General features: G+C 44.4%; 1 protein-coding gene across 4 annotated transcripts in view; it reads right to left on the reverse strand.

Moving 5' to 3' along the window:
* The window catches only part of LOC121571100 (metastasis-associated protein MTA2), a 34,559-nt gene that overhangs the window by 11,671 nt on the left and 10,310 nt on the right, over positions 1-12,578 (reverse strand). For all 4 annotated transcript variants that reach the window (XM_045221791.1, XM_045221793.1, XM_045221792.1 and 1 more), the window contains exons 3-5: positions 12,444-12,537; positions 6,145-6,262; positions 4,308-4,371 (exon numbers count right to left, since the gene is read on the reverse strand). In XM_045221791.1, the coding sequence (XP_045077726.1) occupies positions 4,308-4,371; positions 6,145-6,262; positions 12,444-12,537 (276 nt within the window). The remainder of the gene's footprint in view (positions 1-4,307; positions 4,372-6,144; positions 6,263-12,443; positions 12,538-12,578) is intronic.

Raw genomic sequence — 12,578 nt, forward strand, 5'->3', positions numbered from 1 at the left:
AAACTCAACTTACTGTTGAGTTAGAATAGTAGAATACACAAGGTGATATTTAAAACTGTGGTTGTGCGCATAAGCAGTTTATTTTATGTCAGTCACTAAAAGTTACTCAATTAGCACGTCAGCTAACATTTTTTTTTAAATTGGTAAGTTACTCTAGCCAGGGTTTATACATTCTGAAAGACGCAATTTCATGACTTTTGCATGACTTCTAACCAAATTTCCATTATCAACAATTGGCGGCATCTCTATGTACTGTGCATTCGGAAAGTATTCAGACCACTTGACCTTTTCCATATTTTGTTAAGTTACAGCCTTATTCTAAAATGGATTAAATAAAAAAAGTCAATCAATCTACACACAATACCCCTTAATCACAAAGCAAAAACAGGTTTAGAAATATTTGCAAATTTATAAAAAAATAAAAACAGAAATACCTTATTTACGTATTCAAATCCTTTGCTATGAGACTCGAACGAGCTCAGGTGCATTCTGTTTCTATTGATCATTCTTGAGATGTTTCTACAACTTGATTGGAGTCCACCTGTGGTAAATTCAATTGATTGGACATGATTTGGAAAGGCACACACCTGTCTATATAAGGTCCCACAGTTGACAGTGCATGTCAGAGCAAAGACCTAGCCATGAGGTTGAAGGAATTGTCCTTTGAGCTCAGAGACAAGATTGTGTCGAGGCACAGATCTGGGGAAGGGTACCAAAACATTTCTGCAGCATTGAACGTCCAAGAATACAGTGGTCTCCATCATTCTTAAAAGGAAGAAGTTTGGAACCACCAAGACTCTTCCTAGAGCTGGCCGCCCGGCCAAACTTGGTCAGGTAGGTGACCAAGAACCCGATGGTCACTCTGACAGAGCTCCAGAGTTCCTCTGTGGAGATGGGAGAACCTTCCAGAAGGACAACCATCTCTGCAGCACTCCACCAAACCAGGCCTTTTTGGTAGTGTCCAGACAGAAGCTACTCCTCAGTAAAAAGGCACATGACAGCCTGCTTGGAGTTTGCCAAAAGGCACCTAAAGACTCTCAGATCAGGAGAAACAAGATTCTCTGGTCTGATGAAACCAAGATTGAAGGCTTTGAGCTCTTTTGCCTGAATGCCAAGCATCACGTCTGGAGGAAACCTGGCACCATCCCTACGGTGAAGCATGGAGGTGGAAGCATCATGCTGTGGGGATGTTTTTCAGTGTTTTTCAGAGACTAGTCAGGATCGATCGAAAGATGAACGAAGCAAAGTACAGAGATCCTTGATGAAAACCTGCTCCAGAGCGCTCAGGACCTCAGACTGGGGCGAAGGTTCACCTTCCAACATGACAACGACCCTAAGCACACAGCCAAGACAACGCAGGAGTGGCTTCGGGACAAGTCTCTGAATTTCCTTGAGTGGTCCAGCCAGAGCACAGACTTGAACCTGATCGAACATCTCTGGAGAGACCTGAAAATAGCTGTGCAGCGACGCTCCCCATCCAACCTGACAGAGCTTGAGAGGATCTGCAGAGAAGAATGGGACAAACTCCCCAAATACAGGTGTGCCAAGCTTGTAGCGTCATACCCAAGAAGACTTGAGGCTGTAATCGCTGCCAAAGGTGCTTCAACAAAGTACTGAGTAAAGGGTCTGAATACTTATGAAAATGTAATATTTCCATTTTTTATTTTGTACAAATTAGCAAACATTTCTAAAAACCTGTTTTTGCTTTGTCATTATGGGGTATTGTGTGTAGATTGAGGGAAAAAAACTATTTAATCAATTTTAGAATAAGACAATGGGTCTGAATACTTTCCGAATGCACTGTATGTATAAAAAAGCAAGTGTAATGTGGTAATCGACACTGAGAGGCTGCTCTCTGATCCCATGTACCATCTGCTGTCGTTGTGCAAGGCACCTAACCCCCCCCCCCCAAAGTAGAATACCTGTTAGGCAACTGTATAAAAACATGTGGTCAACCCTCAGTCTGGAGAGCTAATCTGCTCAAACACAGAGACAGTTCATCAAGGTCCAGTTGAGCAGCTAATTTCTAAAATGTGGTTTGCTATAGGGGGACTGGAATAAAAGCCTACCGAACCATTACCTCTCTTGGAGGATGGTTGACCACCCTTGATGTACAACATCGCAACCTTTTGAAATAATTAGCTCATTCAATATATCAAAGATCAAATGACTATGGCAGGCTACAAATATTTTTATTCAGCTGAAACTAGCCCAAATTTCCTTCAGGAAATGTACCTTTTCGGGTTTAGTCATATTTAGCCTATCTTAGCTACCTTACAAGTATTTACTTTGCAGGCTGGCTAGCATCTATTGAGTTGCAATGTCTCATACATTGGATTCCCAAATCAACTGGAAGTATCTACAAAATAAGTTGAAGCCACATAATCCAAAAGAAAGGCTACATCAAATATTTTTTCCTACTGTTCGTGATTGACAAATTATTATTTTGATTCACATGATTCAAGTCACAGTGACTTAACCGAATGCTAACTAATATAATAGATACACACCGGCGAGACCACGCCTCCGAGTTAGCTGGCTGGCTAGCAAAATAAATTAATCTCGATCTAATTCGCTAGTTTTAGATATGCCGCGTAACTACTTCTAGTCTTTGCCTACCCTTGAGACGATGTAGGTATTTAGAAAAATTGATTGTTGTTGGCTTTCCTATATGTCCTTTCAACTTGAGACCAGCTGTGCAGACAACCCTACCAAATGTCTCAAAACAGCCTATGGCTATATTGACTTGGTGGAATCTCCAGGTTTACACAGGCAATACACATAGCTAGTTACAGTAGATACAAACAAGTGTTAGCTAGCGACATACCGTGAATTAAGTGCTTTGAACACACAAATGTATCGAGTAACCGGAGCCCACAGCTTTCCATCATCATCACAGCGTATAGCCTGAAAACCATGAGGTTCGTCTAACCTGGTCCTTGGGCAGTTGATGAAACTTAATTTGGTGGTATTTTCTCCTACTATTGTTCAAACAAAACGGGACGCAAGAGCATTTCGGCATCTTAGTTATAAATGCAGGGTTAGTCAGCTAACGTTAGCTAGCTGAAGAAAGTCAATTGGAATCGGCGCTTTGGCTGATTATCGTGACGTCCATTCCAAAATGCTAACATTTTAACGTTTAGAATCAAAGTGTTTTTAGGTATGATGTAGTTTGTTGATTAAGACGACATGGAAGTATATTCAAAACGACCAACCAAGCATAGCCAAAATGTTTATAGAATGATAAAAATAATACAGCCATCTTCAGGTTATGAGTAAAGTACGCAATTTAACATGGATGTAAAGGGAATACCCTACTCGGGGGCTTAGTCACGTTAAACCATGCCTCGCGGTGTGTATCTATGGCGAAGTGAATCACGCTAAAGTGTCATTCCAATCCTGGCTGTTATGTTGATTTTTATTTGATTGATATAAAAATAAAAAAAAGTTAACTGTGTCTAAATAAATTACATTAACAGAAATTAAATTAATTTCCATGACTTTTCCAAAACATTACGGATTTGATCATTTTCCAAAACATTTCCAGGGCCGGAAAACACAATTTCTATGACTTTTCCAGGATTTTCATGACCGTCTAGTGGCCAGCTATCTAAACTTGTAGTAATCATGTTTGAATTACCGACCAGGGCCCCCACTGATTGTGTTAGTCACTCTTACTCAGATATATTAAATACTGCAAAGATTTCTCTCCATCCTATGGCAAAATGTGTAGAGTGTAGAAATTAAGTCTAAAACTTAAAGGGGGCGCGGGGCAAATAAAATATTTACGGCCCCAAAAAGGTTAGAGCCGGGTCTTTCATGTGTGGGTGTAGATGTGGGTACGCAGACCCGCGAGCCACTGCGGCCCCTCATGAGTTCAGATGTTTTGTAGCCCCCACCCTCAAAAGTTACCCATCCCTGATTTACACTGTCACTCAATATTTTAGTACCTATTGCACTCATTTCTCCCTGTGTTTTATTGTTTTATGTGGTCTTCTGTAGCTCAACTGGTAGAGCATGGCGCTTGTAACGCCAGGGTAGTGGGTTCGATCCCCGGGACCACCCATATGTAAAAATGTATGCACACATGATTGTAAGTCGCTTTGGATAAAAGCGTCTGCTAAATGGCATATTATATTATTATTATTATATTATTATTATTATTATTGTATCAAACCAATATACACGATCCTTGCTCAAGGGGTAATAAATTGTTTTTGTTTTTTTAGGAGAAGACGCAAATATTTTGGCATAAATCCTTATACTACAGTGTCCAGTTTGCCTCATTGTAAGAGACTGAAGCTCACCTCTTTTTCCAGGTAGCCGGCGAGGACGTCCGTTTCGTTGAGGAGTGTGACGTTACATTTCCCCCTGGGGAGAGCGAGAGGTGACCGGAGAAGAGAGAGGGACGGGCATTCAGATGTCAATAAGGCACCATGCAATACACACTTAAAAACTCCCAAAGGTCTTCTATTAATCTGAACTGGCACCTAACCTTGCTACTGTAACACCTCCCCAATTAGGCATTGGAAAACAAAGAAACGTCTGTGGAAACGCTGTGAATGAACAAGTTACGAATATTCAAGATAATTTCAACACTTATCACCCATCAACTTATTTTTAAATCAAGAGCCTGAACTGTGATGATGGTTCATGTTATGAAGGGACAGTTTGAACACATTGCTGGCTTAATGGTTATGAATGGGCCATAGATCATTTTCCCAGGTAGTTTAGATGGGAAGGCCAAGAGACCAGAGGTGGCAGAACGGAGTGCTCTGGTTGAGGTGTAGGTTTTGAGCATAGCTTGAAGGTAGGGAGGGGCAGTTCCTCTTGCTGCTCCGTAGGCAAGTACCATGGTCTTGGAGTGGATACGAGCTTCGACAGGAAGCCAGTAGAGTGTGCGGAGGAGCGGGGTGACATGGGAGAACTTGGGAAGGTTAAACACCAGGTGGGCTGCGGTGTTCTGGAAAGGTTGCAGGGGTTTGATGGCACAAGTGGAGAACCATCCCAACAACGAATTGCAGTAGTCCAGACGGGAGATGATTAGGACCTGCGCCGCTTCCTGTGTGAGGCAGGGTCGTACTTTATGGATGTTGTAGAGCATGAACCTGCAGGTGCGAGTCACTGCTTTGATGTTTGCAGAGAACGACAGCGTGTTGTCCAGGGTCACGCCGAGATTCTTTGCATTCTGGGAGGGGGACACCGTGGCGTTGTCAACCGTGATGGAGAGGTCTTGGAGTGGGCAGGCCTTCCCTGGGAGGAAGAGAAGCTCAGTCTTGTTGAGGTTGAGCTTGAGGGTTGATATCCAAGCTGAGATATTTGCCAGTGATGCTGCAGACAGGCGTGTCGCCACCTGGGTGTCAGAAGGGGGGGACCAGTGAGGATATGACGGAGCTGAGTGACTTGGTGTATAGAGAGAAGAGGAGAGGGACTAGAACCGAGCCCTGGGGGACACCAGTAGTGAGAGTACGTGGTGCAGACACAGACCCTCTCCACATCACCTGGTAGGAGTGACCTGCCAGGTAGGATGTAATCCAAGAGGGTGCAGAGGCTGAGATGCCCAGCCATGAGAGGGTGGAGAGGAAGATCCAATGGTTCACGGTTCGAAGGCTGTGGATAGAACTAGGTAGGACGAGAACATAGGCGAGAGAGTCAGCTTTGGCAGTACGGAGAGCCTCCATGACACAGCGGAGAGCAGTCTCGGTTGAGTGACCCGTTATGAAGCCTGACTGGTTAGGGACAAGAAGATCGTTCTGTGAGAGATAGCGAGAGAGTTGTTCAGAGATAGCGAGAGAGTTGTTCAGAGATAGCGAGAGAGTTGATCAGAGATAGAGCGCTCAAGTGTTTGAGAGAAAAGAAAGGGATACAGGTCTATAGTTTGACATCAGAGGGGTCGAGTGTTGGTTTCTTGAGGAGGGGCGCGACTCTGGCCATTTTGAAGTCAGAGGGGACGCAGCCAGTGGTCATGGATGAGTTGATGGAAATGAGGAAAGGACAGATCAGCCCTGTCATATGACACTATATCCTGTCAGATTTGAACGGGTTCAATGGCAGCACCCTTGTTTGCAGCTACTGCTATGCAGTGAGTCTACGCCTCAGGACACACACACACACACACACACACACACTCTTTCTCTCGATTACCGTATGTGAGTGGCTGGTAGAGACTCAAACTGCCGAGAGAGGAAGAGTTCTCTGTGTTTCAGCTGGTGTTTCTGCTGTTCAGACACTGTGGGCTGCTTGGACTCCTCCTCAAAGTCTCCTATGAAAACACACACAGGACACACACAAAAACAAATTAGCAACAATGCACACTTTCCAATTATATGGGCGCTAATATTCTTGATCAGGGTATGATCAAATTAATTCACATCAATATAACTGATTGATAATTGTGGCTATGGAGATGAAGATCCCGCTTTACCCTTATTTGAATAATTTTTAGTTTTATTTAGAGATACAGGTTAAACATTTGATGGATTACAGTAAGAGGGATAAAGCTCAGAAAGTGAGTGGCGGAACAGGGGATCGAACAGCTGCCTCCATCCTAAAAAATTAAAAAAAACACTTAAAGCCCCACCTCAAACAGACAGTTTAAAAATAGCTTGCTATTTCCTCATAGATGATGATGTCATCCTCCTGAGGACGATGAGCTGGCCAATCAGGGGTACACCCACACCATTCCAACACAGAAAAGCTGCTTTTTAATAAACTTAATTACCATTTTTTGGAAGGAAAACTACTTCACCTACATTGTAATTAATTATAAGTCACATTTCATAGAAATCTGGAAACACTGGATAGTTACCTTAAGTCTATCATTATATACAGTGTATTCGGAAAGTATTCAGACCCCTTGACTTTTCCCACATTTTGTTAAAATTACAGCCTTCCTCTATAATGGATTAAATAAATAAACATCCTCAATCTACACACAATACCCCATAATGACAAAGCAAAAACAGGTCTTTAGAAATGTTTGCTAATTTATTAATAATAAAAAACGGAAATATGACATTTACATAAATAAAATCAGACACTTTACTCAGTACTTTGTTGAAGCACCTTTGGTTGCAATTACAGCCTTGAGTCTTCTTGGCTATGACGCTACAAGCTTGGCACACCTGTATTTGGGGAGTTTCTCCCATTCGTCTCTGCAGATCCTCTCAAGCTCTGTCAGGTTGGATGGGGAGCGTCGCTGCACAGCTATTTTCAGGTCTCTCCAGAGATGTTCGATCGGGTTCAAGTCTGGGCTCTGGCTGGGCCACTCAAGGACATTCAGAGACTTGTCCCGAAGCTACTCCTGTGTTGTCTTGGCTGTGTGCTTAGGGTCGTTGTCCTGTTGGAAGGTGAACCTTCACCCCAGTCTGAGGTCCTGAGCGCTCTGGAGCAGGTTTTCATCAAGGATCTCGCTGTACTTTGTTCTGTTCAGCTTTCCCTCTATCCTGACTAGTCTCCCAGTCCCTGCTGCTGAAAAACATCCCCAAAGCATGATGCTGCCCCCTCCATGCTTCACCGTAGGGATGGTGCCAGGTTTCCTCCAGACATGACGCTTGGTATTCAGGCCAAAGCATTCAATCTTGGTTTCATCAGACCAGATAATCTTGTTTCTCATGGTCTGAGAGTCCTTTAGGTGCCTTTTGCCAAATTCCAAGCAGGCGGTCATGTGCCTTTTACTGAGGAGTGGCTTCCGTCTGGTCACTCTACCATAAAGGCCTGATTGGTGGAGTGCTGCAGAGATGGTTATCCATCTGGATGGTTATCCCATCTCCACAGAGTGACCATTGGGTTCTTGGACACCTCCCTGACCAAGGCACTTCTCCCCCGATTGCTCAGTTTGGCTGGGCGGCCAGCTCTAGGAAGAGTCTTTCTGCTTCCAAACTTCTTCCACTTAAGACTGATGGAGGCCACAGTGTTCTTGGGGACCTTCAATGCTGCAGAAATGTTTTGGTACCCTTCCCCAGATCTGTGCCTCGACACAATCCTGTCCAATCAATTGAATTTACTACAGGTGGACTCCAATCAAGTTGTAGAAATGTCTCATGGATGATCAATGGAAACAGAATGCACCGGAGCTCAATTTCAAGTCGAATAGCAAAGGGTCTGAATACTTACGCTACCGTTCAAAAGTTTGGCGTCACTTAGACATTTCCTTGTTTTTGAAATAAATGCATTTTCTTTGTCCAATAAAATAACATCAAATTGAGCAGAAATACAGTGTAGACATGTTGTAAATAGCTATTGTAGCTGGAGCGGCTGATTTTTAATGGAATATCTACATAGGCGTACAGAGGCCCATTATCAGCAACCATCAGTCCTGTGTTCCAATGGCACGTTGTGTTTGCTAATCCAAGTTTATCATTTTAAAAGGCTAATTGATCATTAGAAAACCCTTTTGCAATTATGTTAGCACAGCTGAAAACTGTTGTGCTGATTAAAGAAGCAATAAAACTGGCCTTCTTGAGACTAGTTGAGTATCTGGAGCATCAGCAATTGTGGGTTCGATTACAGGCTCAAAATGGCCAGAAACAAAGAACTTTCTTCTGAAACTCATCAGTCTATTCTTGTTCTGAGAAATGATGGCTATTCCATGCGAGAAATTGCCAAGAAACTGAAGATCTCGTACAACGCTGTGTACTACTCCCTTCTGGCTCTAACCAGAATAGAAATAGGAGTGGGAGGCCCCGGTGCACAACTGGACAAATACATTAGTGTCTAGTTTGAGAAACAGGCGCCTCACAGGTCCTCAACTGGCAGCTTCATTAAATAGTACCCGCAAAACACCAGTCTCAACGTCAACAGTGAAGAGGCAACTCCGGGATGCTGACCTTCTAGGCAGAGCTGCAAAGAAAAAGCCATATCTCAGACTGCCCATCTTAATCTTTTATTTTTATTGGCCAGTCTGAGATATGGCTTTTTCTTTGCAACTCTGCCTAGGTCAGCATCCCAGAGTTGCCTCTTCACTGTTGACGTTGAGACTGGTGTTTTGTGGGTACTATTTAATATGTTTAAAGCCAGTTTTATTGCTTCTTTAATCAGCACAACAGTTTTCAGCTGTGCTAACATAATTGCAAAATGGTTTTCTAATGATCAATTAGCCTTTTAAAATGATAAACTTGGATTAGCAAACACAACGTGCCATTGGAACACAGGACTGATGGTTGCTGATAATGGGCCTCTGTACGTCTTTGTAGATATTCCATTAAAAAAATAATTTTTTTACAACATGTCTACACTGTATTTCTGATCAATTTTATGTTATTTTAATGAACAAAATGTTTTTATTTATTTTCTTTCAAAAACAAGGACATTTCTAAGTGACCCCAAACTTTTGAACGGTAGCGTATGTAAATAAGGTTTTTGTTTTGCAAAAATTTATAAAAACCTGTTTTTGCTTTGTAATTATTGGGTATTGTGTGAAAAAACATTTAATCCATTTTAGAATAAGGCCAAAATGTGGAAAAGGGGAAGGGATCTGAATACTTTCTGAATGCACTGTATAACCTGGAACTTTAACCTGTAACTGTCCCTACAACTTAAGTGCAACCAATACCAGACCATGAAAATAATTTCCTACTCGGAAGGACAAACTATTCCAGTCTATTCTAGGGACTGACCTAGTATACCCCTACAATGTAAACAAATGACTGCATATCACCTTTATGATCTGGCAGGCTAAACTGAGTCCATGCAGATAAACAAACATTGATATGGAAGATAGTTTTGTAATATACCTTGTGTTACACTACTAGATTGTACATTCCTAATTTCAGGAGGGTGAGTCAGTAACGTGTGTGAGGTGGTGGGGGTGGTGGTGAATTGATCGGGGAGAGAGCACTGGGCAGGACTATCTCTCGATCTCCACGGACTCCGCCCCTGCACTCAGCCACAGGAAACCCTGTCAGTGGTAGAGAGAGGGGACGGGACCTCAGGCCACACCCCTTTCTGTTAACCACTCCTGACATCAACCCCCGCCTCCACCCTCCCCCCCCGGCGTGTCCCTGCCAGACTAAGTGGGAAACCCTGTGCACCAAACCTGAGGCGCATACACACACCCCCCCACACACACACACACAAAAGAAACGCATACTGTACGCACACACACACACACACACAGACAGGAACACACAAACAAGCAATCGAGGCACGCACAATGGCGCTCCAGCAGAGCAGCGCACGCGCTCTCTCTCCCTGCACACAGTCTCTCACACTCACTCTTCCCTGACAAAGACAAGGCAAGTCAGAGTTAACTCGTTGCGTGCCGCAGCCCTGTGGGACACATCAAGGACCTTTTGTTCTGAGCAGCGTGCCTGGGCCGGAGGATAAGCAGAGGGAGGGGTGGAAGGGGCTGCACTCAGATGAGAAGGGGGGTTGGGGGGGGGCAGGAGGGGGTCTGGTGGGAGAGGAGGAGAATAAAGGAGGCAGAGAGACAGACAGACAGACAGACAGACAGACAGAGACAGACAGAGAGACAGAGAGAGAGAAGCCCAGGTCATGTATAACAGGACAGTGCCAAAGCGGTGGCTCGTGCTGCCGAGGGAGGCTGGAGTACAGGCGTTTTTTAGGGCGCCAAAACGCAGGAGAGGGAGACGAAAGACGTAGATTAGCATAACGTAATGGGCGACAGTGTGTGTGTGTGTATACAAGAGCATGCCAGACCAGAGTGGACCAGGCAGCCAGGCCAGACCCCGAGGGTGGCTGGGGCTAAACTGGACACTATCGGTACTCCGGCCCAGTTGTGGCCGTTTATTTGGAACACAACCTCCCCCTCTCTCCCAGGCTCATAGACTGGTTCCAGCCAGTTTGAGGGCTCTCTGTCTGTTTTTCCGCTGACCTCCAGGGGAGGGTAGATGGAATTCCTCCGCAGCACACAGGACACAGGGGCAGTTAACGCTAACCCACCGCGGTGACATAACATAACCACTTGGCTAGCAGAGCTCCAGGGCTGAGAGGCAGGAGAGGAGATCCCCCACCTTGCTCCTCCTGGCCATGCCTGCCTCCTACTGGACCGACTATTGTCACTAAACAGCCACAGACAGGACCAATGCTCTTCTTCATAGCAGAAGCTCTTATCCAGACTGACTTACAATAGCCTAAGTATCTTTTGTGAAACCAAACTGGAGATACTGTACATAGGTACCTCATATAATAAAAAATATCACACTATCCAAATAGTCAAACAAATTCAGCTATGTTCATCAGCATTACATCCAGTACTAGGTACTATAGGTCGATGGATAATGCATCCATTTTGAGGTGTGGATCTGAGTGTCTTTTGTCTGTAGCACTGCATGCAGCCCACCATGTTAGAGGAGGGGTGTGTGTGTGTGTGTGTGTGTGAGAGAGAGAGTATCCGATCAGGGCTCTCAGTCACCTGTGTCATTAGCTTCACCTCCTCACTACCTCGGCACCCGCTTCTCTCCCCCTCTCTTTCCCCCTACCTCCCTTTCCCCCTCTCCCTCTACATCTCTCTACCTCTCCTCCATCTCTCTCTGATCACTGTTCATCCATACAACTGCACCAGGTCACTTCAGTGGGATACCCTTGACTGTGTGATATTTGTGTGATAAAAAACACTGACTCTCAAACCAATAGCCAGCCACTATTAGTCCTACTACAACAAGTACAGTATGATTCATGATAGAAACAAACTATTTCCCTTCTCCATTGTGAATTAGTCCCCTGTAGCTCAGTTGGTAGAGCTATGCGTTTGCAACGCCAGGGTTGTGGGTTCATTTCCCACGGGGGGCCAGTATGAAAATGTATGCACTCACTAACTGTAAGTCGCTCTGGATAAGAGCGTCTGCTAAATAAATAAAATTTAAAAAGTTGAAATGTATAAAAGTATCATATTCCTACTAACAGCTGCAGTGGAATAGCACTATGCAGTCTCACACACACAGTTGTGCTTCAGCTAGAGACAGAAGGTGTGTCCCAAATGGTACCCTATTCCCTAGATAGTGCGCTACTTTTGACCAGGACCCACAAGGATCTGGTCAAAAGCAATGCACTATATAGGGAATAGGGTGCCATTTGCGACGTAGCCAGAGCATCCCTCTACTTAAGAGAGAGAGCCAATTGCCTGCTGGTAGTGCAGAGGGAAGATTCCAATCTGATTGGAACACAACACAGTACTCATATCCTGGATGGTGATAATAAACTGGTTTATGAAAGAGGCTGTTGTTTCGTCTACTCTAATAATGCTCTTCAATAACTTTACACAGTCCATAGACTGCACAGCATAAGTTTGGCATAGTGTGTGTATTAGAGAGATGTGACGGAGCAGAGTTCTGATGGACTAAGAGAGAGACTGAAGGACACACAGACAGGCAGACAGACTGGCAGACAGACAGGCAGACAGACAGGCAGACAGACAGGCAGACTGGCAGACAGACAGGTAGACAGACAGGTAGACAGACAGGTAGACAGGCGGTTGTACTCACTTGCGTTGCTGTCGGCCAGAGTGTTGAGGTTGCCCGAGATGTCCCGCCTCCGGAACAGACACACCACCTTCGCTTCCACGTTCCCATTGGCCGTCTGAGACAGACGTGACAAGAGCGGTCAATTACTATTGGGCG

Source organism: Coregonus clupeaformis, chromosome 8, assembly GCF_020615455.1.
Source record: "Coregonus clupeaformis isolate EN_2021a chromosome 8, ASM2061545v1, whole genome shotgun sequence".
Lineage (NCBI taxonomy): Eukaryota > Metazoa > Chordata > Actinopteri > Salmoniformes > Salmonidae > Coregonus > Coregonus clupeaformis.